Below are 26,289 nucleotides of genomic sequence, written 5' to 3'. Positions count from 1 at the left end.
GAAAGGCTGGGTAGTCCAGAGTCTCAACGTGGAACCAGGATCAGTGGGGACAGGCTGTGTCTGCCCTAGGGTGCCTGGGGGTGGGAAGTGTTGTTTAGGTTCTAGACACTGGGACAGAGAGGCCCCCAAGGAGAATGAAGAGCTGGTCCAGGCTCCCAGCCAGTGGTCCTCACAGCTGGGCCAGAGCAGTGGAGAGGCTTCCTGGGGTGTGTGTGCCCCTGACCCACACAGCATGCCAGGCTGTGTCCAGGGTGGCTGCACTCACTTGCCCTGGTCTGGGGTCCGCTGAAGCATGGAGGACACCTTCAGCAGGGTGCTGTGGTCCCGCAGCTGGGCCAGCACCTTGAGCAGCAGCACGATGGAGCGGTTCATGTGCCAGGCAAAGCTGCCCGGCCGGTCAATCTCGTCCACGGGGATCCGCCAGATGCCCTGTGGGATGGATGGCACAGGTGTGTGAGGGGGGTGGTTGTGGCAGGAGCCTCGGGGACACCCTGTCTGGTATCCCCTGGAAACTGCCACAGTGCCAAAGGGGACACTGCCCAGCCAGGGGCTTCTTGGACCCCTCTCACTGTCCCAAGGAGACAGAAGTGTATCCCCACCCCCTTCCTTCTCATGAGTGGCAGCAAATGACAGACAGACCCACTGCTCTGCAGCCTCCTCTTTTGTATGGCTGCATCTCATATGTTTGCTGGACCTGTCCCCTATGGGATGCACTCAGGTGGGGCCTGATCAAACGTGAGGACAGACAGTGAGAGGCCCAGTGTGTACACCTCCCTGCACAGGTGCTTACCCAGCCACCAGACCATTTGTTAGAGGTGGAACTGCTGAGTCAAAGCAGGCTGCAGGGAAGCTCTGGCTAGGCTCTGCCCTCACCCACTCTCTCCAGCAGTGCCCAGAGAATCATCTGCAGCTCCTGGGATGCCTGGGGTCCCCCTCCCTCTTCCCACTTCTTGCCATCCTACCCCACTCCTCTTTGAAGGCTTAACCAGGGCAAAGTTGACTTTGGGGAGCACCCCCCATCATCTCCCTTGGTCCTTGCTTTACCTGCTGCAGCACTGGGCACCCCCTACCTATCACTAGCTCCAGGGTCTGGTTCCCTGCAGTGTCCTAGTGACCAGCATGGCATCTGACACCTACTCGGGGTCCAGGCAGGGTGTGGGGAAAGCAGGGAGTGAGTGATGAGGAAACAGGCATTAAGGAGGCCCATCTCTGGGGTGGGACCTCAGGGGCCTGGAATAAGTGAACTGGCTCCCAGATGGGTCCCTGCAGCCAACACGCTGAAGAAACTGCTGCCCAGAATGGACCAAGGTTATGAGTGACATCGCTTTCTCCTTGGCATGGGGCCTGGCCCACATCATGCTGCAGTACAGGATTCTGGGGACTTGGGCCCCCAGCTACAGGGACCACTGCAGGATGTCTAGGTGGTACCCCTCTCAGGGCCCTGTCCCTGTGGGTCCTTGCTGATTATCCACAGTATCTGTACACAGGTGTGGGCCCACCCTGCTCTAGCAGCCCTGGGAGGGAAGCCAGGGCACCTCCAGCCCTGAGCTGTTAAGGCCTGAGAGGAGTTTAAAACTCACAGCCTTGAGACCCTGTGGCCTCTACACTGGCTCCTGTTGTGACATGGAGGGTCCACCCGCAGGCTGGGGGACTATGTGGAGGCCAGCAGCCACCTTCTACCTCCTGGCAGTGCCTGAAAAGGACAAAACCAGGGTACTGAGGCTATCCACATCCAGGGCAGCAAATATCAATGCTGCATCTTCCTACCATGCAGATGTGGATCCTGAAGCAGCTTATGAAAAGACACCTGCTTTCCAACAGACAGGGTCTATCTACAGTAGGCACCAGAGTGGGCAGACACTGTCTCCTGGGTCTCCATCCGCTGTGCTGCAGCAGTACGTCCCGCTGAAGACCCTCCCATCCCTGCACCTCCCAGGGCACATAGACACCAACAGACACACCCGTGAGGACGGGTCTAGTTTGCATCACACACACCAGCACAGTTTGGATCCCTATCTCCTTTCCATTTCCTTTCGTAACATAACACTGCTGATTTCAGAAAGGATGGAAGACCAAACAAATCAGGCAGTGAGTCCATGGAAAATCAGAAGGGAACCATAGACACCGCCGCCCGCTTGGCCACCCCCATGCTATCGTGACTCTCAAAACTTCCCCAGCCAGCCCTGAGAGGCTTGAAAGGCAGCATTTTACATTTGCATGTGCTCTGGTTTCATTCTGGCATCTTGCTTGGCCTTTTTCTGGTAACAGTGTGCTGAAGGGCACGTTTCCCGGGCAGGGTCAGGCCAGCTAGTGTGCCCTTGTTCATCTCTTTACTGTATCTTCATTCACATGCCCCAGTATGGGGACTCCTATGTTTATTTACCTTGCACTGGGCACTATTCCCAGAAGCCCCTTCTGTTGTGGGCTTGTCCTTTCCCTGCCCCCAGGATTGGCCCCCTTGCCTGCTCGGCCAGGCCTGAGACCCACCACCAGCCATGGGAATTCAGCCAGCAGATGGGCCCCAGGATCCCAGTCAGGCTTCCCCTCCTAATGAGAGCCTTTAGGAATAACCCCTCTTCTCTGTGGCCTGGGGCGGTGTGCAGATGGACATACCTCCCGAATGGTGAGGGGACTTCCTATGGCCATGAGGCTGGCCTCCAGAGAAAGCTGGTCTGAAGAGTGAAGCCACCAGGCAGAGTCACGAGCCAGCAGGGTGGTAGCAAGCCAACTGGCTTTCTGCCTACACCAGGTGGAGCTGGGCTTCTGTGTTTGCAGCAAGAGACCCATGAGAAGGATGATACTGGCAGCCCCAGGATGACCTGGACACGGCGGTTCCCCACAGAGGGGCAGTAGCCACAGCAGCCCTCTCCCTCCACTGTCCCTCTAACACCGGGCCTGTGGAGGGCTATGAAGCTCCTAGAGAACCAAGGTGCTGAGGAGGGTCTCCTGGAGTGGGACAGGTGCAAGGGACGGCCCCTGCTTCACCTGGTTTTCCTCACCACGGCCCACACAGGAGGAAGGGGCATGGCCAGGTTCCAACTGCCACAGCAGAAGCCCCACTGCATTCAGCCCAGGGGCTCACGTTCGGGCCTCAGGGAGGGTGTGGAGAATGTGCCAGGGGTGAGCTTGGATAAAGCTAAGTCAGGGCCAGAAAAGAAGGGCATAGGCAGCAGTGACCAAGAGGCCTGGCTGAGGGCAGGTGGAGGGAGCCAGCACCAGGCCAACACCCCCACGGCATCTGAGAGAAAGGCAGAGGCAGGATCATAGATGGGCAGGGGCCATAAGTAGCAGCTGAGAGAAGCAGGGTTGCCGTGAGGAGGGTCTCCTCTGGCCCTCTCCTAGTTCTCCCTCAGCCCTGGGTCCCGCTGCTCTGGCCGTACCCCTTGCCTCGCCTCTCCCAGTTCCACAGGCACACTTGCTATCTTCAGATTTGCCCCACTTGATTCCTGGGCCCTGGTGTCACCAGGGCTGGGTTCCCTGATGGCCACAGTGGCTGGGATAATGCTTGCTTATAGAGTTGAGGGCAGCTGGGGGTGCACACCAGTAGCCTCAGAGGACTTAAAGACACTGAGATTGTGCTTGAGGCTTCCCCTCCGTGCCAAGCATCTCTTTCCAAGCATCTCAGTCAATCCCCCAACCCTTCAGAACGGCTCTAGGCTCCTCACTGGCAGATGAGGTCACAGAGAGAGATTTTAACAATCTGAATAATTTATGAAGCCCCAGACTCTAAGCTGAGTGCCTGATACAAGTTACCAAACTCTGCCTACAGCCTTAAGACTTTGGTGGTCTTCCCTCTGCTCTTGAGGAAACAGAGCCTCAAACACTGAGTCCCATGGTAGAGTGAGCCTAGGGGTCCACAGAGGGAGGGCATGACTGCTATGATTTGGGAACCCACGAAGACTTTCCTGGGGGAACTGAGAGCTGGTTAAGTGGAGGTGGTAGGATGCTGCCGGGCCAGCCTGTGCTCTTGCCTTGTCCATTTATGAGGGGGCTGGGAAGCAGGGTGAAGTGCCTGGGGGCAGGAGGGCTGTGCAATCTTGGCAGGTGGCACCACTTCGAGGTGACAAGTGTCCCTGAAGTTATAGAACACTGCTATTCCCGGCCAACAGGCCAAGGCCATGCCCAGGCCCATGGCTCATGGCTCATGCTGTCTCCAGCACACTGTGGTCTCAGGGGAGCTTACTCCTGGAGGGGCACGGGCTCTCTTTTCTGCCAGACACAGCCTTTCACTCAGCCAGGGCCAACCCGGGGCTCGACAGCCTGATGCCACAAATTCAAACACTGTTCTGGTTCTCATTGTAAACCCCACTGCTGGCTGCTGGGTCACTGCTTGGGCCATTTTTAGTGGCACAGCCCAAGGCTGTTCTGAGGCTCCCTGAGCTGAGGGTTCCCAGCTCTATCTGTCACCTTAGCGGACCCCACCTTTCAGTCATGACTCCTTCTAGAGCTTCCTCCACTTCTAGGGCACAGGCAAAGGCTCTTCAGGAAATCAAGTGCCCCTGGAAATTCCAAGGCAAGAAAGAAGGGTAAGCAAGAGGAGCAGGCCAGTCAGAACAGTACTCAGACCCAAGGCACGAGCTTGTCACAGAGTGGACGAGGGTCAGGTGTGGGCTGAGTAGGGACATAGAGATTCATCCTATGTCTACACTGGGAGGGACAACCTGAGTATGTAATCAACTCACCCCTCATTTTCCAGAGAGGGAAACTGAGTTCAGGTGACCTGCCAAGGCTGCCTAGTGATGCAAAGTGGGACAGGACTCAGGGGCCAGACTCGCCCACCTCAAGTCTCTTCCTACACCCCTGCTTAACACTCAGAGGAACAAGAAATTGGCAGCCTCCCTGTTTTACAGATGTAGAAATGGAAGCATGGAGAATGCAGTGATGCCAGTTCACCTCGGTTTTGAAAAGGTGCCTCTTAAGACTTGCAAAGGCCCATTGCAGGGGCAGGCTGCCACTGGAATGCCTGCCTGTGGACGGGGTGGCTGGCAGGTGGCCAGTGTCTTCCACCAGCACCATGGGTGCCTCAGGGTGTCATAATTAAGTCCCTTGGGCAATGTTGCAGGAAATGGCCTCTAAGCAAGCTCTCTGCTGGCCTTTTCCAGCTGTCCCCTGCTGCCACACCCACAGGATTCAGATGCAACCCCCTGCCCCATTCTGTCATTCCCAGGGCCATGCCCAGCTGGGATGCCACGTGAGGCTCAAGCAAGAGGGCAGAAGAGGGAGGAACCATACTTGGGAGTAGCCAGAATGGCTGTGAAGGAGCTGCCTGGGCACTGCACAGGGGTGCTGAGGAAGGAACAGGCCATGAGGTGCCAGGAGCCACCTGGGAGACCCAGGGCACCTGGCCTGACAAGGGAGCAAGCAGGCAGCTGGGCAGGTGGTCATCTACTTCACACAGCAGTCTCTTTCCTCTCCAGCTCACCCAGGTTGTCCAATCCAAACTAGCCTGAGTCTGCTAGGGGCCTTCTTGGGCTTGGCCCGGCCTGGTCAGGCACTGCCTGCAGGGTTGCCCCCAGCTTCTGACGTCAGCAGCCAGTTTCAAGGGCCTGAGTCTTGAACGGGAACAGCTGCCCTGCCACAGTCCCCTGGACTCTGGGCTCCCCAGGGTGGAGCAGATGGGTGGTGCAGGCAGGAGGGCTGCATCTCTCTGGCTCACACCTATACCTCAAGGCCTTTGAGCAGAGCCTGGCCTCCTGGGAGACTCAATATCTGTGAGCCAAGATGAAATCTCAGAGAACTCCTGAAGCCCCTGGGAGGAAGAGAAGCCCACAGGCAGAGAGAGTCAGGACAGACACGGGCCCCTGGGTCCTGCCTGCAGACTGCCCAGAAAAGTAGTATTCCAGGTAAAAACCACAAATCCTGGCCTCCACATCCCTTTGCCCTTGGTGTAGCCCTAAGGTGACTCTGATTCCCAAGAGGGCAGGAAAAGTGTCTTGTCCTCCCTCATGTTCCTAGCGCCACATCCAGGCTACCCCTGAGTAGGCATTGGAGAGTTTATGCCACAGATAAATCCCTTTCAAGGATGCTGGGGAAGCCCAACTTCCCAGTGATCCAGGGTGAGGGGACAGGAGAGAGGCTGGAACAAGAAGTAATGGGCTAGGATAGCAAGGGATGTGGGGGGTTTTTTTGAAGAAAGCCAGAAAAAAACCAGGATGCAGCTGGTGCCAGAGAAGAAGCGTCGGCCAAGCAGATGAGGAAATGGGCAGCCGAGTCAGGGGTATAGCAGTGACTCCCTCGGAGTCTTCCCCATCACCCGCAGCGTCCTGAGCGGAAAGTGGGTAATTTTAATCCTTTTAACTCAGCAAATACAGTACATGTATTTTCCCACATCACCAAAAACATCATTCAAAATGACCACAGAGCACTTCACTGCACAGTGAAGTGGGCTACTGGTGAGCATCTGGCTGTGGGATTTAAGGATTCTGATGAAGAATGCTGGGCTGAACATACTTCTCCACAAAGCTTTTCTCCCTCTCTTCAAGATAGATCACCCAGAGGGGACCACGAGAGTGGGCACGCAGCAGCAGGCTGGTCTCCAGGAAGCAGGTCCTGGGTGCCTGAGCTGACACAGTGGGTGAGTGTCCTGTCTTCCTGGGCCCTCCTAGCCCCAAGCCAGCCCTGTATGCCCGTGGTAAGATGGGTGGGCAAGGCTTCCTGGAGGAGCTCAGCTCTGCCAGCTCTGTTCACAGAAAACACGACACTGTGAGCAACCAAGGGAGAGCCCGTTCCCCTGGTGGAGGGATTCCTCCAGCATCCCCCGTGGCACGGGTGTCGTGGTGACTCAGTGCTCGGAACAGGCGAGGGCGGGGAGCCTGTTGGCATCCCATTCCCAAGAGCAGTGGGCACAGGGTGTAGGAGCAGACTGCATTGAGCTGAGGGCCAGCTGCTGAGTGGGTGGCTGCAGCTAGAGAGCGATGGAGCCTCTCAGCAGAGAGGGCTGCTGGGAGAGGAGATTAGGGGCCTCCCCGCCCCCCCAGAAAAGCATAAAAACTTCCTCCTGGTTCCAGCCTATTCTTAAGCACCTCAAGCGGAGCCAGGAAGGGGATGGAATCTGGCCCTGAAGTCAGGAGCAGCTGTGGGGAAAATACCAAAATCCTCCACAGTCCTGGGGAGACCCCTGTTACCCACAAACCCACACAAGTCACCAAAGCGGCGAAACAGCCTGGAGGAAAAGGAGGGGATGGCGTGGGGCGTGTAGGGCAAACTTCATCTCCTGGGGCCAACCGTCTTCACAGGCTGCCTGCCCAGCTCCTTTAACACATGATTTCACTTACACCTTGCTGGGGGAGAGACTTGTTCCAGGGCAGCCAGCCAGCAGGGAGCCAAGACTACAGCCGAACTAAGCCTATCATGCTCTTTGCACTCTACCCGGCTTGTCCCTAAGGAAGATGAGCATCACAGACAGAGCCAGGCCGGCTGGGCAGCACCCCTCCGAGCCCTGGCCCAGATTGCCCCTTCTGGAGCCTCCCTACTCAGGAGTCCCGAAGCCTTTAGAGGCAGGACTGAGTTTCCAGACCAGCAGCTCCCTATCTTCCTGATGCCCTGAGGAGCTGAGGGTCTGGCCCCTCCCGCAGTCCTGTTCCTCCCCTAAGGTTGGGAGGAAAGGGGCCCCAGAAGCAGGCCAGGTTGAACACCCCTAGGGACAGGAAGTTCCTGCAACTTCTACCACAAACCTATCAGGGCGGGCCTCTCTGGCCGCAGGGTTGTACACAGGCCACCAGGGGCGCCCTGGCCTCCGCCCACTCCTACACCCCACCCCCCACAACGCGGTCCTGTCTCTCCAGGCGGGGCTACTGAGGGCAAGGGATTCCCCACGCCATCCACAGGTAATGATTCTCTCTGCAGGCAAGGGCTGGGAAAGCCTGCAATTTGCCTGCAGCTGGCGCCCGCTCGTTTCCAGCCTCTCCTGCCAAATAAGACGTCGAGCGCTAAGGTCCCCAGAACTGCCGGGCTGTTCCTCCCTTCCCCCTCCCGGGAAAAGCAGAAACGACAAACAACCAAGTGCATGGGAGAGCCCCGCCGCCAACTCTGCTGTAGGCTCTATGTGCCCACCCCCCATCCCATGCAACCGTTACCCCTAACCTCACTCCTCCCACTCCGCTGCGGGGCAAGGTCCTAGCCCAGCGCACATAACGGGCCGGTGCTTGTAAAGGGCTGGAACCATCTTCCTGTCCCCGCACAGCACCTATTTATAGCTAGCGAAGCACCGCGCCCGGACGCGCTGCCCACCCGGCCGGGCGGCCAGCTCACCATCCCCAAGAGCGGCACGGCACAGCTCCTCGTCGGCGCCTTCCGCCGCAAAGTTGCTCTGGCGGGCGGCTTTCGCTTTCGCGCAGCGCACGCCCCCACGAGCCAGCTCCCAGCCCGGGGCTTGGTAGGGCTGGATGCGCTGGCGCGTGTGCGGGCTTCACCAGCGCCTGCCGCCCCCACGCGCCGCCGCCCAAGCCGGCTTGGCCGCCCACCTGACGCTGAACCGGGTGCCAGCCCGCCCTGGGCATGGGGGCGCAGCACCCCGCCGCGGGCCGATTTCCTCCGCGGGGGCGCCGGGGAAACCACAGCCCACGGGCTTCCTGCTGCGCCTGGTGCGCCGAGGCGGGGGGCGGCCGCCAGAGCCCACCAGGGGACGATTGAGCAAAAGCGCCAGCAAAGTGGAGACCCAGACGGGCAGCGGAGGCGAAGCGGTTGCGCAGCCCCAGCCCCAGCCCCGGCCCCCGCCCCCGCCAAGTTCCTACCCGCCGGCTCCGCCGTGGCATCTGTGCAGTGGAGCTAGGGCGAGCGCCGGGCCATGGCCGCGGAGGCTCGTTCGCTCTCTCGCTCGCAGCGGGCCGGGGCGGGGCAGGCGCGGCCGGACGGGGCGCCGGCACTCTCCTGGAAGCGGGCCCAGGAGCGCAACTGACTTTTGCCGGCCAATCCTCTCCGGTTCCCTGGACTGGCCGCTGGTGGCGGGCTGTGGACCGCTGCCGGGCAAAGCGGGTGCAGCTCTCACTGCAGGAAGCTGTGGGGCCCCAGAGAGCATGGTGTAGGGGTGGCCAGGAGTGCGGCAGGCCGGGATGGCATTGGCCAACTGTGTGTGAGGGTTATATCCCCCCTCTGCAGGCGGTGCCTATGTGAATGGCGCCCCCTGGAGTTGTGCCAGTAGTGCCCTGTGGCAGGCAGAAGTGTAGGTGTGTGGGGGAAATGACTGGCCACAGCCGAGCTGTCCTTGCTGTTACAGTTGGGCAGGGGGGTTGCAGTGAAGACCGCTGGAGTAATGTCCTCAGGGCGGAGGGCAAAAAGATGCCATGGTAAGTGGGTTTTACAGCTGGAAGGGGCCTCATTTTCCAGCTAGGCTGTGAGGCCCAGAGAGAAAGCACTGGGTTTGAGGGGTAGGGTTGGGAGTAGTAGGCAGCTCTCAGGACACCCCTTCCCCCAGTTTCAGTATTCCAAGAACAGCAACAGTACCCCATCCCCAGGACATGAGCAGCTTTGCAGAGCTCAGGGAGGGTTGCTCTCCGGCCTGGAAGCGGGTACTGTACCCTGCTACAGATGAGAAACAGGCTCAGGAGGGGAGGGCCTCACTCACAGCGTCCGGCCATGCCCCTGGCACTCACAGCTCCAGTGTGCACACAGCATCTTCCTGATTTCCCATGAAGGTAGGCTGCACTGGGACAGTCTACCAACTCCTGGCTGCTCCTCCCACTCCAGCTGAGGGGAGGCCAAGGAAAGGCAGGGATGGGCCAACCTGCACGGGCTAGGTGAGAGAGATGCTGCCCCAAGCCCTGGCTTACCCACCCCCAACCCTTTGCCCCCATGAGCTTCTCTCTTATTACATAGCGCCGTTCCTCCCTCCACAGACACCCAGGGGCCTCAGACCCATTTAGCCCCTATCCTGGTGACACCTGTCCTAGTGACATCTCCTCTCTGAGCTGGCTGGTTTCCACCTGGCCTACCCCTGGGCTGGCTCCTGGAGCCAGCAGTCCAAGGTTTACTCTGTGCCCCTTCCAGGTACCCCTAGTCCAAATCAGCCCCAGGTCCAACCTGCCCCTTCAGCCTGGGTAATGTCATACTCTCTGCCCTCCTTCCTTCCCTCCAGGAGGAACTCAAGAGGCAGTGCCTCAGGATCTCCTCGAGGGATACTGCTCCCTGCCAGGCACTGGACTTGCTGCTGGGGACACAGAAGAAGGAGGCTGGGGTACCTAGAGATCATTCACTTGCAGGGGAGTCACAATGAGCACAGGCTACCTCAAGGCTGTGTGAGGACAAGGGGCTCCTCACCATGGTCAGGGTCTTAAGCAAGGAGTTCTAAATCTGCATGTTGCTCAAGCCACAACAGCCCCTTGCCATCTACCTACATTCATATAGTCATTTGACAGACACACATAGGGACAGGTTCAGAAACACTGGACACTGGTGCAGTCACACAGCAATAAGGCCACTATGGCTGGGACCTGTCCCCAAGGCCCGACTGGCTCCAGAGCTAGCTGGGCCACTCTTCCCGGTTGTCCACAGGGCTGTAGCAGACACGAGGACCAAAGCGACACACCTTGCACAGCTCATGACCTTACTTCATACCTTATCTACTTCCTGTAAGATCAAGTTGGACCAAAGGAAGCTGAGAACATCTGCTCATCACACCCAGGCCAGGAAGAAACTGTGTGTTGTCTGTGGTGAGTGTGTGGCTCTCTGGAAACTAGTCCCCTGCATCCCAGAGGCCTCCAGGTCCATCACGGGCAGCACCTAGCTCTCCCCAGCGCGCATGCCTTCCCACAGAAAGAGTAGAGTGGATAGGTGCTCTCTCAGACACATTGCCAAAGAAGGGATCTGCAGGCACCACTCCACCTACCAGCACAGATGAACACACTGAGGCTCAGAATGGGCTGGGCAGCTTGGGGTCCCAGTGCCTGGCTATCACAGCAGGAGGGAGTCCTGTGGTGGAAGAGGGGAGCTCAGGGCTTCTGTGCTAAGCCTCTGCTGAGTAAAGCCTCTGGGGAGACTTCCCTGGGAGAATGTTGCTCCCAGCTGGGCTCCGAGGCCTTGTGGGTTCCAGCTTCCTTGGTCCCCCTCCCAGCACCACACGATGTCCTGCACTCTGTGCCTGTATCTGTGCCAGCCCTCTCCAAAGCCCCATCAGATGGATACTGCCATGTCTGACAGGTAAAAACACTCAGGCCCTGAGCATGGAGGTTCCTCACTAAGCTGAGCCTTACCCTGTCACCCCCCAACCCCCCAGGAAGTGCTTGTGTACATACCAAGAGGTCCCTGGAGCGTCATGTGATAGTGCTATGACAATCAGAGGCTGGTGAGACTGCCTGCCCTGATCCTTGAGGATTTTCTGGGCTCAAAGAGCTGTGCTTACTGGCACTGTCAGCACCCTATGCAGGAAAACCCTGTGGGTCCTAATTACCCACAAAGCACCTGGATATCCAGGACACAAGCCTCTGACCACTGCCCCAGAGAGAGAACTGCTTACCCACCTCAGGGCCACCCCTGAAGGCCTATGAAGTTGCAGCTCTCTGCCAACCTAAGGACCCCAGGAGACCAGGCCACCCCAGCCATGCTCACCCATAGGCCAGCAGGAGCCTGCTTAAGTGGTCACACCCTCCTTGGAAATATATGCTTGGCCTTTGGCTCACGTGGCTGGTCCAAGTAAGTACCTTCACACCCCCCACCCCAGTGGTGGTGGGCTTCTGGTCCTGCAAATCCAAGGCCCAGATCCCAGAGCTAGGCTGCTGCCAAAGGTGCTGTCGGCTGAGCTGCCCAGGGGACCTCATAGCCCCAGTGGCACCCTATAGCCATCCCTTCCAAGGCCTGAGTGGGTGCAGACCTGTAGATTTCTCCTGGCTCCTTTCTTTTTTTTTTCTCTGCTCTGTCGCCCAAGCTGGAGTGCAGTGGTGCAATCTTGGCTCACTGCAACCTCTGTCTCGTGGGTTCAAGCAATTCTCCTGCCTCAGCCGCCCAAGTTGCTGGGATTACAGGCACACGCCACCACGCCCAGCTAATTTTTATATTTTTAGTAGAGATGGGGTCTCACCATGTTAGCCAGGCTGGTCTCAAACTCCTAATCTCAAATGATCCACCTGCCTCAGCCTCCCAAAGTGCTGGGATTACAGGCGTGAGCCACCGTGCCTGGCCCTGGCTCCTTTCTTGCCGTGGCAAGAATGTTCCTCAGTGTTAACAGTCCCCGTTCTCAGCCTGGGAGCTTTGAAGCTTCCAGTTGGTTTGGAGGCACAAGGCCTTGCTGCTGCTTACTTGCCTCCCTGCTGTGGGACACTGGCTCTGTGTGACCTGTGTCTGGCAATTTTTCTACCTAGAGTGTGACAGCAGAGACTGCTGAGCCTTACAGTTCCGAGTCAGCCAGTTTCCTCTCCTTTCCCCAACGGTCGAGACAGAGTGAAGTGCGTTTCTCCTCCCTAGACCCAGAGACCCCCAAAAACCATCCTGTCCAGATGCCCACAGCTCCACTTGATTCTTGCAGGCTAGAGCCTCTGCTACTCAGAAATTGTCCAGCCTGTGCTGAACTTTAGTTGTCACTGAGTCCAAATGCTCTGTGTGAGCCATGAGTGAGGACGCAGAGATGAGGAAGACAGAAATGACCTTCCTGGGTCAGCCACAGCAGGGATCGACTCAAGGATCCCTGTCCCTCAGTCTGGGGCTGCCTCCATCTCAGTGGACAGCTGTGCCTGGATCACGTGCACATCCACGGGGACGGCACATGTGGCACCTGGTGTGCACAGGGCTGTTGTTGCTACCAGTGCCCTACTGAAGGGGAAAAGATGCCCCAAGATGGCTGTCCCCACAGTTCCCCATCACCAGGAGGCAGAACTGGGATCTTAGTCACCAATACCAGGGCTCTTGTGGATGGGCAGTGACCCAGCCACAGCCTGGAGGACTGAGTGGAGGAAGGATGGGCCACTGGAGGAAGGTGAGGATGGCAGGGGCCTAGGACAGACAGGAGAATGAGGAGGGCAAGAGGTGGGTAGGCAGTGCATGCAAAGGGGGTGCATGTGGCAGTGGGTACCATATCTGGGTGAGGACCTTTGTGGAGAGAGAGGGGTTGCAGGGAATCTGGGGAACAGATTGGGCAGAGAAGACTGGCCAGCAGGCTCCAAGGCCTCTTGGTGTGAGCTGAGGCCTGAAGTGTGATCTGATGGAATCAAGAGCCTCCCTGAGGCAATAGGATGCTTATACTGGGCCCCTCTGAGCCCCACCCCCACCTTGCTGCCCAGGCTTCTAGAATAGCCCACTCTTTGGAAGACCGCTGAGCTGCTTCTGTTTCATCTCAGGAGGGGAGCCCGGATCTTAGAAAAGCCACATCTGACATTCACATGGAGAAAAGTAGGGCAGTCGATCCATCTTCTGACCCCTGGTCCCTAAAAAATGGCTTTTGTGGGCTTGTGGGGATCTGGCTCCTCTGGCTAGGCTGCAAGGTAGGGAAGGTCATGGGGAAGCAATGGGGGCAGGGAGAATTCCTTGGAACCAAACTGTGGTTTCAGGCCATGAATGGTGGCAGTTGCCATGGTCTGTGCCAGGTGTCCTCCCTGGACGGCCTGCACAGGATCTTTGTCAGATAGACCCCCTTTGTGCAGGGAGGGGGCCAAGCTGAACAGGTAGCGGGAACAGGCACTCTGGTAGCATGGGTTAGCCTGACCACGAGCCAGAGGTGAGGTCCTAGGCAGAGCTGGTACCTCCAAGGGCGTTCGGGTTCCCAAGTAGGCTCACATCCCACTACCTCTTACTGCCTCATGACAGCTCTAGGGAGAAATCCTTCAATCCCCTGTGTTGCCTCAGAAAGGGAACAAACTTGCCCATGCTTGCCCTACAGAGTCACCCCCAAACTAGAGGGACAAATTTGAGATGTGACCAGAAAGACTTGACCCAAGCATAGCACCCTCCATTACGGCACCAAGGCCTCCCACCCCTTATGTGAGGGAATGGGACAGGGTCCATCTGCCAGGAAGAGGGTCACTGGTTCGGACCAGCTCCCACACTGACAAGATGCTCCCACTGGAGAATAGCAGAATTTAGCCTAGGTCTAACTCCAAACCCAGCACTCTTCCACCAGCGGAGCCAGAAGTGCCTCTGATTATCTGTGGCCAAAACGTACTCTCTCAGCCACCAGGGTTTGGGGTCTTCTCAATCCCACCTCAGCACTCTCTTGGTCTCTCTAGCCCCCTGTCCTGTCCTAGGCTTGCACTCTAAGCTATGCAGTCCGCTGCTCTCAGAGCTCCCTCCAGCAGCCACAGCACTCGGGCCTCCACACCCCGAGGTGGTTTCACTGCCTAGAACAAAGCCGGCCTGCTGATGGTGGTGGCAGGCAGCCCTTCAGGACTGGCCTAGTCTGCCCTCCCCACTGCTGCCTCCCTCCACCCCATGAGGGACCTTCACGCTGCAAACTGCCTCTCTTGGTTTTCCCTCCTGGAATGCCTTCTACTGAGTCTGTCTGACAATCTGGCCAACTGCAAGGTCAGTGCAGGCCTCCAGGAGAGCTCCCAAGCACACTTGCTGAGGACTGGCAGCCACCTCTTTCCTGTACCTGCAGCGCCCTGAGACTCACACAGTAGTACACTCAGGGCACCTGCTAAGAGCTGGAAGTGGTGCTCATAACCAGCCTCACAAAAAGTAAAGCTAAGGGCGGTGGGCTCCCAGCAGTTGGAGCCCTCCCTCTTACCACTGTTTCCTGAAGCACAGTTATCTCCTGTCTCCCAGGAGAGGAGCTCCTCATCTGTAGCCCTTGGGAGCCAGCCTTCCATGTCAAAGGCCTCCACAACGCAGCCTCTTTTGGTGCCCCACACCCGTGAGGCAGGGCCAGGTTCCTTCCCCATCAGGCCGAGGCCTCATGTGCTTGCCTGGCTGGGCTGTATGGAGTCTGGGCCTAAGCCGAGGCATGGCCTGGAGTCCAAGGCTCCTCCACCCCTCCTCTGAATATAGCCAGGTAGGCTCCTCCCTGGAAATAAAGCTCAGAGCTGGACCTATGGTGGCCAGTTCTTGCTGTGTGCTTTCTCCAGCCTGGGGTTCCCAATAGCAGGCTCTGAGCAGTCTAAACAAATGACTCAATATCCCTATGCAGCAAGGGAGTTTGGAGAACTCTATAGTTCTCCAGTGATGTGCCCAGTGATGGGGTGGAGTCCACGGGGAAGAGCCATGAGGCTCTACCTGCTCTGACCTAACTTAATTCTAGACTATTTACTCATATTTAGAGATCAGCATTTCAAAACTTGTATTTTGAATAAATCAAATTCCTACGATTCCTTCATGTGGCCTTCTCAATTGGCCCTGATCCATCTCACCTTCTCCCCCACTGACCTCAGTGAGCCTATCTGTAGCATGTCTGCCTTTATCATGGTCCTTTTCCCTATCACAAGTCCCCTGGACACAATGGCAGTGTTGTGTGCCGGGCAGGCCCTGGGGGCCCATGGTAGTAACATGCTTTCCCAGAGTGTTCTCACGTGACCCTCCCCATAACTCTAAGAGGTGGGTCTGGTCAACCCCACTTTGCAGATAAAGAAACTGAGGCTTACAAACACTGACCAGCTTGCTCAAAGCCACTCAGGTCAGGATTGGAGCCTGAGGCTGGCTGGGGTGATCCTCACCGGGCTCACAGGTGGGTATAGGACACCCATCACAGAGGCCCATGTGTGAGGGAGTCCTTGGTCTGTTCCTCTTGGTCCCCAGGAGCACTTGTCAGCTGCAGCCTGTCATCATGGTAACCAGGCACCAAGCTCTGCTTTTGGATTTCAATCCCAATGCAGCTCTCTCAGATGCAACTTGGTCAAACTTGCCAAATAGGAAAAAAGTTGTGTGTGGGGTTGGGGGAAAGCAGAGGGAGGAAAAAGGGAAGAGAAAGGGAAAGAGGGCAAATTTCCAGACTGAAGCCACCCCAGAAAGGAGGCTGGCCACTGACCTAAGGGTTGACTTCTCTGGGATGGCCGCTGGTGGCAGGGCAGAGGAGAGCCCACAGCCTCCGCTGGGCTCACACCCGGCCTGCTCAGGAGCCTAGGCTGCAGGGGGGTGCAGCCTGAGCGGGTGGGGCCTGGCCCTTCCTGCCTCTGCTGGAACAGCTGCCCTTTCATCTGTTTTCCATTTGGGCATGACAGAAAGGCTTCTTTTGGAAAAAGGACTGGAAAACCACTGATCTCATCCAACTGGCCCACCTTTGGAGATGGAGAAACTAAGGTAAAAGGGGCCAAGACCAGGAAGTCACAGCAGGACTAAACTCTGAGGACAGGGCAGTGTCCACACCGGGAGCAGGCAAACAGGGAAGATCAGAGGATTATGCTGGACTTAGACCAGGTGCTATGGTCTTCAGAGCCCCTCCTGCTGTCTACAAGTCCCAGCCACACCTACTGAGGCTCCTGCCACGGAGGGCAACCCTAATGACATGCACAGCAAAGGATGGGAGCCCTCAGGACTGCCTGTGCCCTTTAACCCTGGGGCTCAAAAGTCAGCCAGGGCCCTTAGAGAGTCTGGGGTAGCCCCAGGCTCTTGGCTGCCATGAGAATGAATCCATATGGCCCTGCCATAAGGACACACTCTTCTATTGGAACAGCTCAAACATTGTCCATCTCTGGGCCATGGGAGGTACCACCTGGGCCCCTTGCTTGGACTTCCATGGGCAATACCCATGTGGAGTGAGCACCCAGTGCTCTGTGGGCTGAGAGGACAGTGTAGTGGTGGCACTGCCAAGTCTTCTCTCAAGAGGGAAACTTCTAACAGCAACCCCCTCCTCCTTTTGGTCCCAAGATGGGGTGCTTGTAGTCCCTGCCCCTGCCAGGTCCTGCAGCTTCTTGTGGCCACAGCCCTCCCTCAGCCTCTTCCTGCCTGCTCACACCCAGACTCTGCCTTTGCCCAGGCTTTCCTGAATGTGAGTGGGCCACCTGCTCAGTCTACTTTCCAAAGCCTTGCTGAAGGTCCCACACCTCCGCTTGGAAGTGTACCTCCCCCCGCAGATAGTGCACCTGGGCCCAGAGCAGTGTCCTACGAGGACAAAGCATGTAGAACAGGAAGCTCTGCCCAAGCTGAGACTGCCACACACAGGCCTGAGAAAGATGCAGCCAGGGCCAGGCGCACTGGCTCATGCCTATAATCCCAGCACTTTGGGAGTCTAAGGAAGAAGTATTGCTTGAGCCCAGGAGTTTGACACCATCCTGGGCAACATAATGAGACCTGTCCCTCAAAAAAAGATGTGCGCTGGGTGTGGTGGGGCACATCTGCAGCCCCAGCTACTTGGGAGGCTAGGGCAGCAGGATCACTTGAGCATGGGAGGTCGAGATTTAGTGAGCTGTGATCACGCAAGCCACTGCACTTCAGCCTGGATGACACAGTGAAGCCCTGTCTCAAAAAAAAAAAAAAAAAAAAAAAAAAGAAAGAAAAGAAAAGAGGAGGGAAGGAGAGGTGGAGGGAAGGAAGGAAGGGAGGAACGGAGGGAGGGAGGCAGGGAAGCAGGGAGGGAGGGAGGGAGGCAGGGAAGCAGGGAGGGAGGGAGGGAGGCAGGGAGGGAGGGAGGAAAGGAGGGAGGGAGGGAGGGAGGCAGAGAGGCAGGGAGGCAGGGAGGCAGGGAGGGAGGGAGGGAGGGAGGCAGGGACGGAGGGAGGGAGGCAGGGAGAGAGGGAGGGAGGGAGGTGCTGCTGGGATACATTCCAAGAACAAACCTCTGAAAAATAACTTGTGGTGGGAAATGAAGTTCATGCTGAAAAATGCTCCTCTATTCAGGAATGTGAAACAGCGAGCTCCTGACTGAATACCCAGGGCAGCTGGGGGCAGAGGGGGCTGTGGGCTGAGGTGGTGGATGTATATACAAACACTGGCATCCCACTAGGGAAAAAATAGCAGCTGCTTCTGATAGGCTGGGCAGAAACTCCGGCATGGAGGCTGGCCCACGGGACATGGGTTCCCAGTCTGGGCTCTGCCACTTACTGGCTATATGACCTTAGGCAAGTCATGAGTGCGCTGTCTGCAGAGATTCTGCACCTCCTAGCAGGATGGTCATGGGGATTCCATGGGATCATGAATGCTAAGGGCTTAACAAGATCATCTTCCTCTGCCCAAGCATCCTGGCTTTGCCAGAATTTTGAATCCACATCTGGAGATGAAAACTGTCTCCGGATAGCCAGAAAATAATTTATACCAGGAACGATGGTCTAAAGGCTGCTTACATTTTATTTATTTAATTATTTTTTAAAAAATTCTAACTGTGAATGCAGGCGGCCTGGCTTTTGCTGTGGTCCTGTCAGGGCAGGGGCCTGGGTAACCTGTGGCCTTGTCCCTGCCACTCCTCTGTGTGTACTTCCTCCTACTGACCTCTCCTACTGGTGAGGACACACTGTAGCTTCTCAGGCAGGAAGCACCCCCTCTCCACCTGCTGCCTCTCAGGCTTGCCCCTCCCCAGACAGGGCGGCCTTCAGACCTGCTCCAGGCTGAACACGGGGGCTGTGCAAGCCGGAAGCTGTGAAGTTCCACAAAGCTTGCAGAGCCCAGGATGTGGGAAGGAAGGAGAGCTCGGGGATACATTTAGAATCCACACAAGTTTGCTAACTCTTTTAAGACTCTTAAAAACAGGACCTTTTTTCCCTGGAGAACTTGAAGTGTTTCTTTTGTTTACTCTGCTTGTGCAACTGGCCCATAGATCATCTCAGCAATGCTAAAAATAGTGCTAGTGCAGCAATTCCTACTACAGCCAAGTAGCTCATATTTCCTCAATTTAAACTTTTTTCTTTCTTTTCTGTGCTATGATTCCCACTGTTATGTGACTGGGTTTCCTTTGATCCCCTGACAGTCCTAAGGGCTGCTGCATACCTCAGTTAATCTTAGTGATAGAGGAGGTACTCAGAGAGGCCAGATGACCTGCCTAGGTCACAGCCAAGGGCAGAGCCAGAGGCAGAAGCCCAGCCCATTTCCTCACCAGCCAGGGTGGGATGTCTACAGCCACTGGTGATTTGTTATCATGGGGATACCCCAGGAAAAGCCACAATCAATCCCAATTTCTTCTGAAAACCAGATGACATTGCGCATTAGGAGCTGAGACTACCCTTGGGGAAAGAGTGGGATAATAAGCAGCACCCTTCCATCCTAGCACGGCCTTGAGTGGCATCTCTACTGTGTTGCGTCCATCCTCCACTGAGGACACTGCTTGCCCTCAGAGGCATCCTAGCGCCCTGTCCATTGGAGGACAGACATATGCATGCACGCAGACCCAGGGCCACATGCCTGGCACACCAGGCAGAGACACACGGGACGACAGATCTGAGCATCAGAGTGCCAGGGCTGAGCACCAGGTCCCCCAAGCCCACCTCCTCGGCCCTCTTGTACTCCGCTTCCCCTCATCCCATCAGTCCACAGGCAGTCTGGGTCCTGGCTCAGAACACCTAAATCCTGGCTCAGGTGCGAACTTGCTGTGTGCCTGTCTCGTTTTCTTAATTTGCGAGGCAGGGACAATGGCACTACCTACATCTCATGAATTATGAGAATTCAACAAGCCATTGTATGTAGAAGTGCCAAACACAGCACTTTGGAGCCCTGAGGAATGGTGGGTTGACAGTGCTCCTGCTGCCTCTGCCCCAGCCCCAGCCCCAGCCCAGCCCCTCCAGTGCATTCAGGGCAGCTAGTGCAACACCTGGAAGACGCTCCTCAATTCAGCCCCCCTTTCTTTGTGAGAAAGACCAAACTGCACCTGGCCCAGGAAAACAGGGTCCAGTGGTGGCCAGCTGGCCACCCACCACTGCGTATAGCATGCAACTCTGCAAGGCCCTCCCTGATGTGCATGTGGCACCGTCTGTGCCCCACACTGTGCCTCATGCTGCGTCTTCTGCTCAGAAGCCTGGCCCTGTTCTGTCCTTCACAGGCATGTCCTCTAACATCACTCTCCTGTCATTCTCACACTGTCTGCTCACTTAGGTGATGGGGCCTGTGCTCCAGGAGGGGCAGGCCTGTCTCCAAAAGCACATGTGCAAAAGTGACTCCCAAAGGGGCTCAGGCAGGATCCAACACTAGCCTGGGCAGGGCTGGGGATAAGCTTGGGGAAGGCTGGGCTGTGCAGTCACATTGAGCACAGCAACACCGAGCACAGCAACACCTGGCAGGAAAGCCCTGACTGGAAATGGCCTCCACCAACAGTCTGAACAGGCCTAGGATGGCCTTGAGGGAGAGGTGGGCAGGAGGGGCAACAGAGTGCCAGGTGAGGCCCCAAAGAGGGAAGTCAAATGTGGAGGAGATTTACTTGTGGTTTCTACAAATTGGGGCCAGTGCAGCCCAGCTGCCCCTGTGCCCATGATCTTCCCATCTACCACAGGCCTTCTCAAAAGACACTGTGAGCTCTGGGTTCCATGGCTGCTGGATCATGTGCTCTGTTTACCTGATCATCTCCCCTAGGGACCCGGGCACCCCTTGAGAGTGGGCCTCTCTAATGGCTTAGTGGAAGATGACATGCACCATCAGGTGACCAAGGGCTGGGCAGAATGCTTCACCACCAGGAGGTCTCAGCCCTGCTCTCTGATGGTGAAAGCAAGGGAGGGACAAGAGAGTCCACCTCCTGGAGAGGCAAGGAGGAGCAAGGACACAGTCTGACACTCTTGCTGTCCCTCCCCATCACATGTCCACAGCAGACATCACTGCTGGAACAGACAGCTTAGATGTGACCTCTGAATTTCCAATGACATAGTGGCTAAGAGTGCAGGCCTTGGATTCAGACAGACCTTGAATGGTAGCCTGGCCACTTGCTAGCTTGTGATCTTGGGCCATTATTCCCTAGGCTTCTGCACCTTGTTCAAAGGGACACAATAGCACCAGGCTCCCATGGGGCCCTGGCCTACTGTGTCAGGAATACTGGCAATTGCTGCTGCAGAAGACAAGCACTTGACAAGCATCCCTTTGGCAGCATTCTCTCCCGGCACCCAGAGCAGCCAACCAGTTGGGGAGTGGCACTGACCTGAGCCCCTTTTGACCACACAGCTGGCCCAGGGCCTGAAAACAGCCATAAGCACTGCTGTCCAAGGGGAAGAGCCAGGCCTCTGATGGCCCAGGGGGCAGAGGGTAGAAAAGGGCTTTGGTTTTCCCAGCCTGCAGAGGCTATTGGTAACAACTTCCCCGTCTGTACAATGAGGATGATAATAGTACCTAAGCCTCACGGACATGCTATGTCACCTAAGGAGGCACCCCCCTGATCAAGCCCCCAGTAAGTGCTGGTCCTGCCACTGCTACTATGGGCCGCTACTCTCTGCCAGGCCCCCAACAAGGCCAGGCACAGCCAGGCCCAGCTGCTGTGGCACTGCAGGCAGGGTAGCATCCTCCATTGTCACTGCTCTCAGCCTCAAGAGCCCCAACCCAGGACACGCCTGTAGGCTACCAAGGAAAAATGGTACAACCCAGCTAGCCAGCCAGTTGGAGCCACACCAAAAGGGCGTGGGGGCTCAGGCTAGCAGACAGTGTAGTCCCGCAACCCAAGGGAATCCCTGCTTGATGCCACAGCCTAGCACTGGTTCCCTCTCAGTCTGGAATCCCAGCCTCACCTCCTATGGTAGGGCTAGATGCCCACATCCCCCTGCCCACTGCTACCTAATTCCATCCTCCCCATCCAGCCAATGGGCCATTCAGATAACACTCCTGTCTAGGACAGCTGGGCCAATCCCGGTGTAGGAACCAGGGGGGCCCTGACCTGAGGCTACCAGTCACAACGCATGGGCTTCCACACTATACATAGTGAAGTACACACCCCTCCTCCAGCATAGACTGGTGATAGGACCATGGCCAAGTCACTTTACTTCCTAGCACTTCTTTGAAAGGTGACTACTAACCCAGGCTTGCAGGCTGGCCTGTGGACCTGAGCCCTTTTTGACCACACAGCTGGCCCAGGGCCTGGCACACAGCAGGTATTATGCTCCTTGAAGTGTGAGCAAAGGGACAAGCAGCGGTGGCATGAAAATTGGTCACAACTGGTCCTGAGAGGGGAGAAGGTGATATGGGACTGACTTGGGGGAAGGAGTGAGGCTATTACAAACCAGCTCTTCCTATCCCCATGTTCCCTGGCCCTGATGAGAGAAGGTAGGCAGGAACACCCTGTGTGGACAGTCCTGGGGCTTGTTTACCTGCTGGGAGGCAACTCAGATCTGCTTGCAGCCTGGACTGGTGTGGGGCACCAGGAATTGAGTGGAGACCAACACTTCTTCCCTAGGTTGTGCTTTGGTCTTCACTGTTGTCTGCCTGCAACAGGCTCTGAACCTGGGGCTGGCGCCTGGGGGCGGGGGCTGACCACAGGCCCACCAGGGAAGGTACCTCTCTTACAAGCCAGAGGGATGGAGAGAGAGAAGGGGCAAGTCAGGCTGGGGCTGGTCAGGGAGGTGATGTCAGGTCTGGCCCTGCAACAGGAGACAGATGTCTCAGGCACAGACCTTGGGGCCTGGCCACAGCTGGGTTCCTGGGTGACTGAGTCAGGATATACCTGTTCCCCTTGCTCTGGGGCTGCTAATTCCCAGTCATTCGTCCTAGGGAATTCTTGAGGATGAGAGGAATTCAGTCACTAGGCACTCCCTGCCTGCTGAGCTAGGAGAGGTTTTGGGAGGGCAATGGCAATGCTGTCCTAGATGAGGTCCCTGCCTTGGGGTGTCCAGGTCTGCTGGGCTCCAACAGCCTCCTTCTGGACTACTGGCTCTCTCTGAGGAGAGAGGCACTGGCTGAGACCTGCTCTGGAAGGTGGGTCCACTGTACCCACCCCTAACATATACCTCACATCTGCTCACTGGGTGCAGGGAGGGGGTTCCTCCAAGTTTACACAACCAACTGGTGGCGAGTTAAAGTACAATGGGCATAACTGATTCTTGCTGAGAAGGACAGTACCCTGGGCTTTGGAGACTTTCTCTCCTTCCCCCCAACTCTGGCAGGTATGGGGTACCAGAAATTGGGTGGGGAGGCCCTTCCTCCCTACCAGACCACATCAAGGCCTTCAGTGAGCACTCAGGCTCCCGGGCTGGGACAGCACAGGGCATAAATGTTTTCAAGAAACAAAGACAGCTCATGATGACTGTACCTCCCATCAGTTTAAGCAACACAGTCAGGACAAACAGAACCACCTGTGGCAGCCGCCAAGTAGGAGAGAACATGGCAGACCCTGGGTAGACAAAGGGGACTGGCTACCGGTGTGGGAAGAGGCTCAGCCTCCCCACTCACATGGGAGACACACACTGAAACCACCTGGGGTTTTTTGGCACACTCCACAGATTGGCCAAAATGAAAGTCATCTGTGGTTCTGAGTCCTGGGAGGGGGTGGGGCAAGGGCTGGTGGGAGGGCATCTGGCCTGGCTCTGCCAAAACACCTGGCAGAGTGTGGAAGCGCTTGGCTGTGGGGACCTGTGTCCTGGCCTCCAACTTCCAGGCATTTGTCCTGGAGACCCTGGCACAGGTGAGAAAGGAGATCAGAGATAGCAGCATTTTTTTTCTAATAGTGGAAAACCAAAAGCCACCTATCCGCTGGGAAGAGGGGAGGTAGACCATCAGGACAACCAGACAGTGGAGTGCTATGCAGCAGTGACCAAGAACAGGAAGTTTGACCACCATCCACAGGCACCAACGACTGGGCCAGGCCTCACAGAAAGAGACCTCTGTGGTGGGTGTGACGGCTAAGGCCACCATCCACATCTCAGGCTGCTCCATTCAAGCCAGGGCAGGGCCTTGAGCTTATGGAGGCCCCAGCCAGGTGTGAGTTGGAGCTCCTCCTGCTCCGTGCTTCAGTCACATCCTAGCACTGGCCTCTAGGATCCACAGATAAGCCCCAAGGCCTCCATGCAGGCCCATCTCCAGACCTAAGGGTGATTTGTGTGGCATGCCAAGTGTGTGATGATAGCTTTCATCCACCTGTCGGGACCACTCTGCTTACGGGTAGCCCAGGCTGAGTAAGGGGTAGAGTGGCTGGGAGCTGTGCCTGCCTGTGCCCAAAATCTGTGCTCTTCTCAGTGATCTTGGGACCTGGGGGCTGCCCACCTGAGCAGCGGCAGGAGCAGCTTTAGGGGAGACACCACACTCAGGGAGGCCACAGTAGGCCGGCACCTCCCTTCCACTCTCACACTCAGGCCACCACTGCTGCCTGCCCCACACGGCCTCAGAAGCAGGAGGCAGTACCAGCCTGGCCCTGAGCTCCCTTTGCTTCTTTCAGAGGCTGGAAACTGGGTTGAAACAAGAAAAAACCCTGCCTGCTAAAATAAGCAAACATTTTGGGGAAGGAAGGAGAACCATCTCTGTCTGGCTTGGTTACTATGGGAACGTTTCTGAATCAACTACAAGACAGGGAGAGAAGTTCACCCTGGACAAAGCAGCCTGGCTCTGGCCCATGCAGGCTTGCCTGCCAGAGGTGTGTATGCCTGCGGGGGGAGCCCCAGAAGCTTCTGGGCACCCAGACACAAACCCTCAGCCTCCATGGTGTGGGTAGCCACCCCAGCAGCACCTACCACCTAGCTTGGTGCCTGCTTTCCTGGTCCCCTCTGCTCAGGGAGGACAGTGTGTGGAACAGTGGGACCCAAGACATGTCATGTTCACTCCTCCTCATGTTCAACCACAGTGCTGAGCCCTGCTACACATCCATCTGTGCTGCTGTGGGGGCCAGCCAGTCATGGGGCAGTTCCCATTTGCAAGGAGTTCCTGTCAGCAAAGCTGACATAGGAACCCAAGGTCCCACTCACTCGATCCTTAGCACCCATCCCATTCTCTGGTCCCTTAAACTCCCCAGGAAGGTTCTGTCAGCAGCCCAGCCTAAGGAGTTCCCCCGAGGGTGCCTCTAATCCTAGCCTTCCTCTCCTGCCCCCTTTCTGGCTGAGCAGCACCCCACCCCACATGGGAGAGCCCAGCTCCCTGTCCCTCCTACATGCCCTGTAGCATGTTATGAAGGCCCCGCATGGAGATATGCACGCAGTGCTCTACCATCAGCCTTGAGCATCCTGTGGCCAGGGCCAAGGCTTTCCCTGACTCCTACAACATCCAGCACTGGCTGATCCAGGAGAATGAGCTTGGAGACCAACTGCTGAGGGGAAAGGGATGAATGAAATTAATCCACAAATATTCATGTGGGCATCTCCTCTGGGCCAGGCCAGGGGACTTAGGAACACAGCAACAGCACAAAGACGCACAAACCAGGAGACTGTGAGAGCAGACACTGGGCCCATACATGTGTCCACCCAAGGAGACTGGGCAGCAGCTGCAGAGAGCAAAACGACCTGACCTTCTCACATGGAAACTTCTCCAAGACTTGGTGTCATGGAAAAAGCAAAGTCGCTAAAAAGCGCACACGCACACTTTTTTTTTTTTTTTTTTGACATGGAGTCTCGCTCTGTCGCCCAGGCTGGAGCGCAGTGGTGCAATCTCAGCTCACTACAACCTCCGCCTCCTGAGTTGAAGGGATTCTTCTGCCTCAGCCTCCTGACTAGCTGGGACTACAGGCATGCACCACCACGCCCGGCTAATTTTTGTATTTTTAGTAGAGACGGGGTTTCGCCAGGCTGGTCTCGAACTTCTGACCTCAGGTGGTCCACCCACCTCTGCCTACCAAAGTGCTGGGATTACAGGCGTGAGCCACTGCACCCAGCCACACACGCACTTTTTAAAAAGCCGCACGACACATCTGTTTTTGTACACACAGACCCAGAAAAAGATAACAGCTTGGCTGATCACAGAAGCACCTCTGAGAAGGGCACAGTGCCTGGGGATGGGCAAACAAAGGTATGTGGACTCTATGTGTCTGAACTGTTGGCAGTGAAAATGTGGTCCTATATCACTGTGATATTATGATATATATGACAAGATATATATATATGTTTGTTCATCCATGGTTGCTGGCTCCTAACTCCCATAGCCCTTGTTACTGTAAAGAGAATCTCTCTTTTTCTGACCTTCTCCTGCCCTTCTTTCCACTTGCCCAAGACAGGACTCTAATTTGATTGTGGGCCATAAGACCTTCATTCCAGATAAGAGTCCTGCCCCACATCCTGGAGGAAGGAATGCTGCAGAGAGGGCAAGAAGAATCTGAACAGACAGGCCTTGTTGGGTTTAGATCATAATCTTTTTGTCCAATAACATTTTGACATAGTTGTCCATGTTTCAATCATGCCTGTGAAGTCTCCATAAAAGGCCAAAGAGGACAGGTTCCTGAGCTTCCAGATAACTAAATACATGGAAGCTCCTGGTGGGTGGTATGCCTGGAGAGAAACAATTACAGGAGGATAGAGCCTTCCCTGTACCCTCCTATAACATCCCTTATAATAAACTGGGAAATGTGTTTCTCTGAGTTCTGTGAGCCACTTCGGCAAATTAAACCCAAAGGGGGTTGTAGGAACATCA

General features: G+C 56.5%; 1 protein-coding gene across 8 annotated transcripts in view; it reads right to left on the bottom strand.

Moving 5' to 3' along the window:
• Window positions 1-26,289, bottom strand: part of CABIN1 (calcineurin binding protein 1) — a 168,353-nt gene that overhangs the window by 13,820 nt on the left and 128,244 nt on the right. For all 8 annotated transcript variants that reach the window (XM_003811073.5, XM_055105565.2, XM_055105564.2 and 5 more), the window contains one exon: window positions 266-429. In XM_003811073.5, the coding sequence (XP_003811121.4) occupies window positions 266-429 (164 nt within the window). The remainder of the gene's footprint in view (window positions 1-265; window positions 430-26,289) is intronic.

The sequence above is a fragment of the Pan paniscus genome, chromosome 23, assembly GCF_029289425.2.
Source record: "Pan paniscus chromosome 23, NHGRI_mPanPan1-v2.0_pri, whole genome shotgun sequence".
In the NCBI taxonomy this organism is placed as follows: domain Eukaryota; kingdom Metazoa; phylum Chordata; class Mammalia; order Primates; family Hominidae; genus Pan; species Pan paniscus.
Note: the sequence above shows the minus strand (reverse complement) of the source record. Positions and strands in the feature narration are given on the sequence as shown.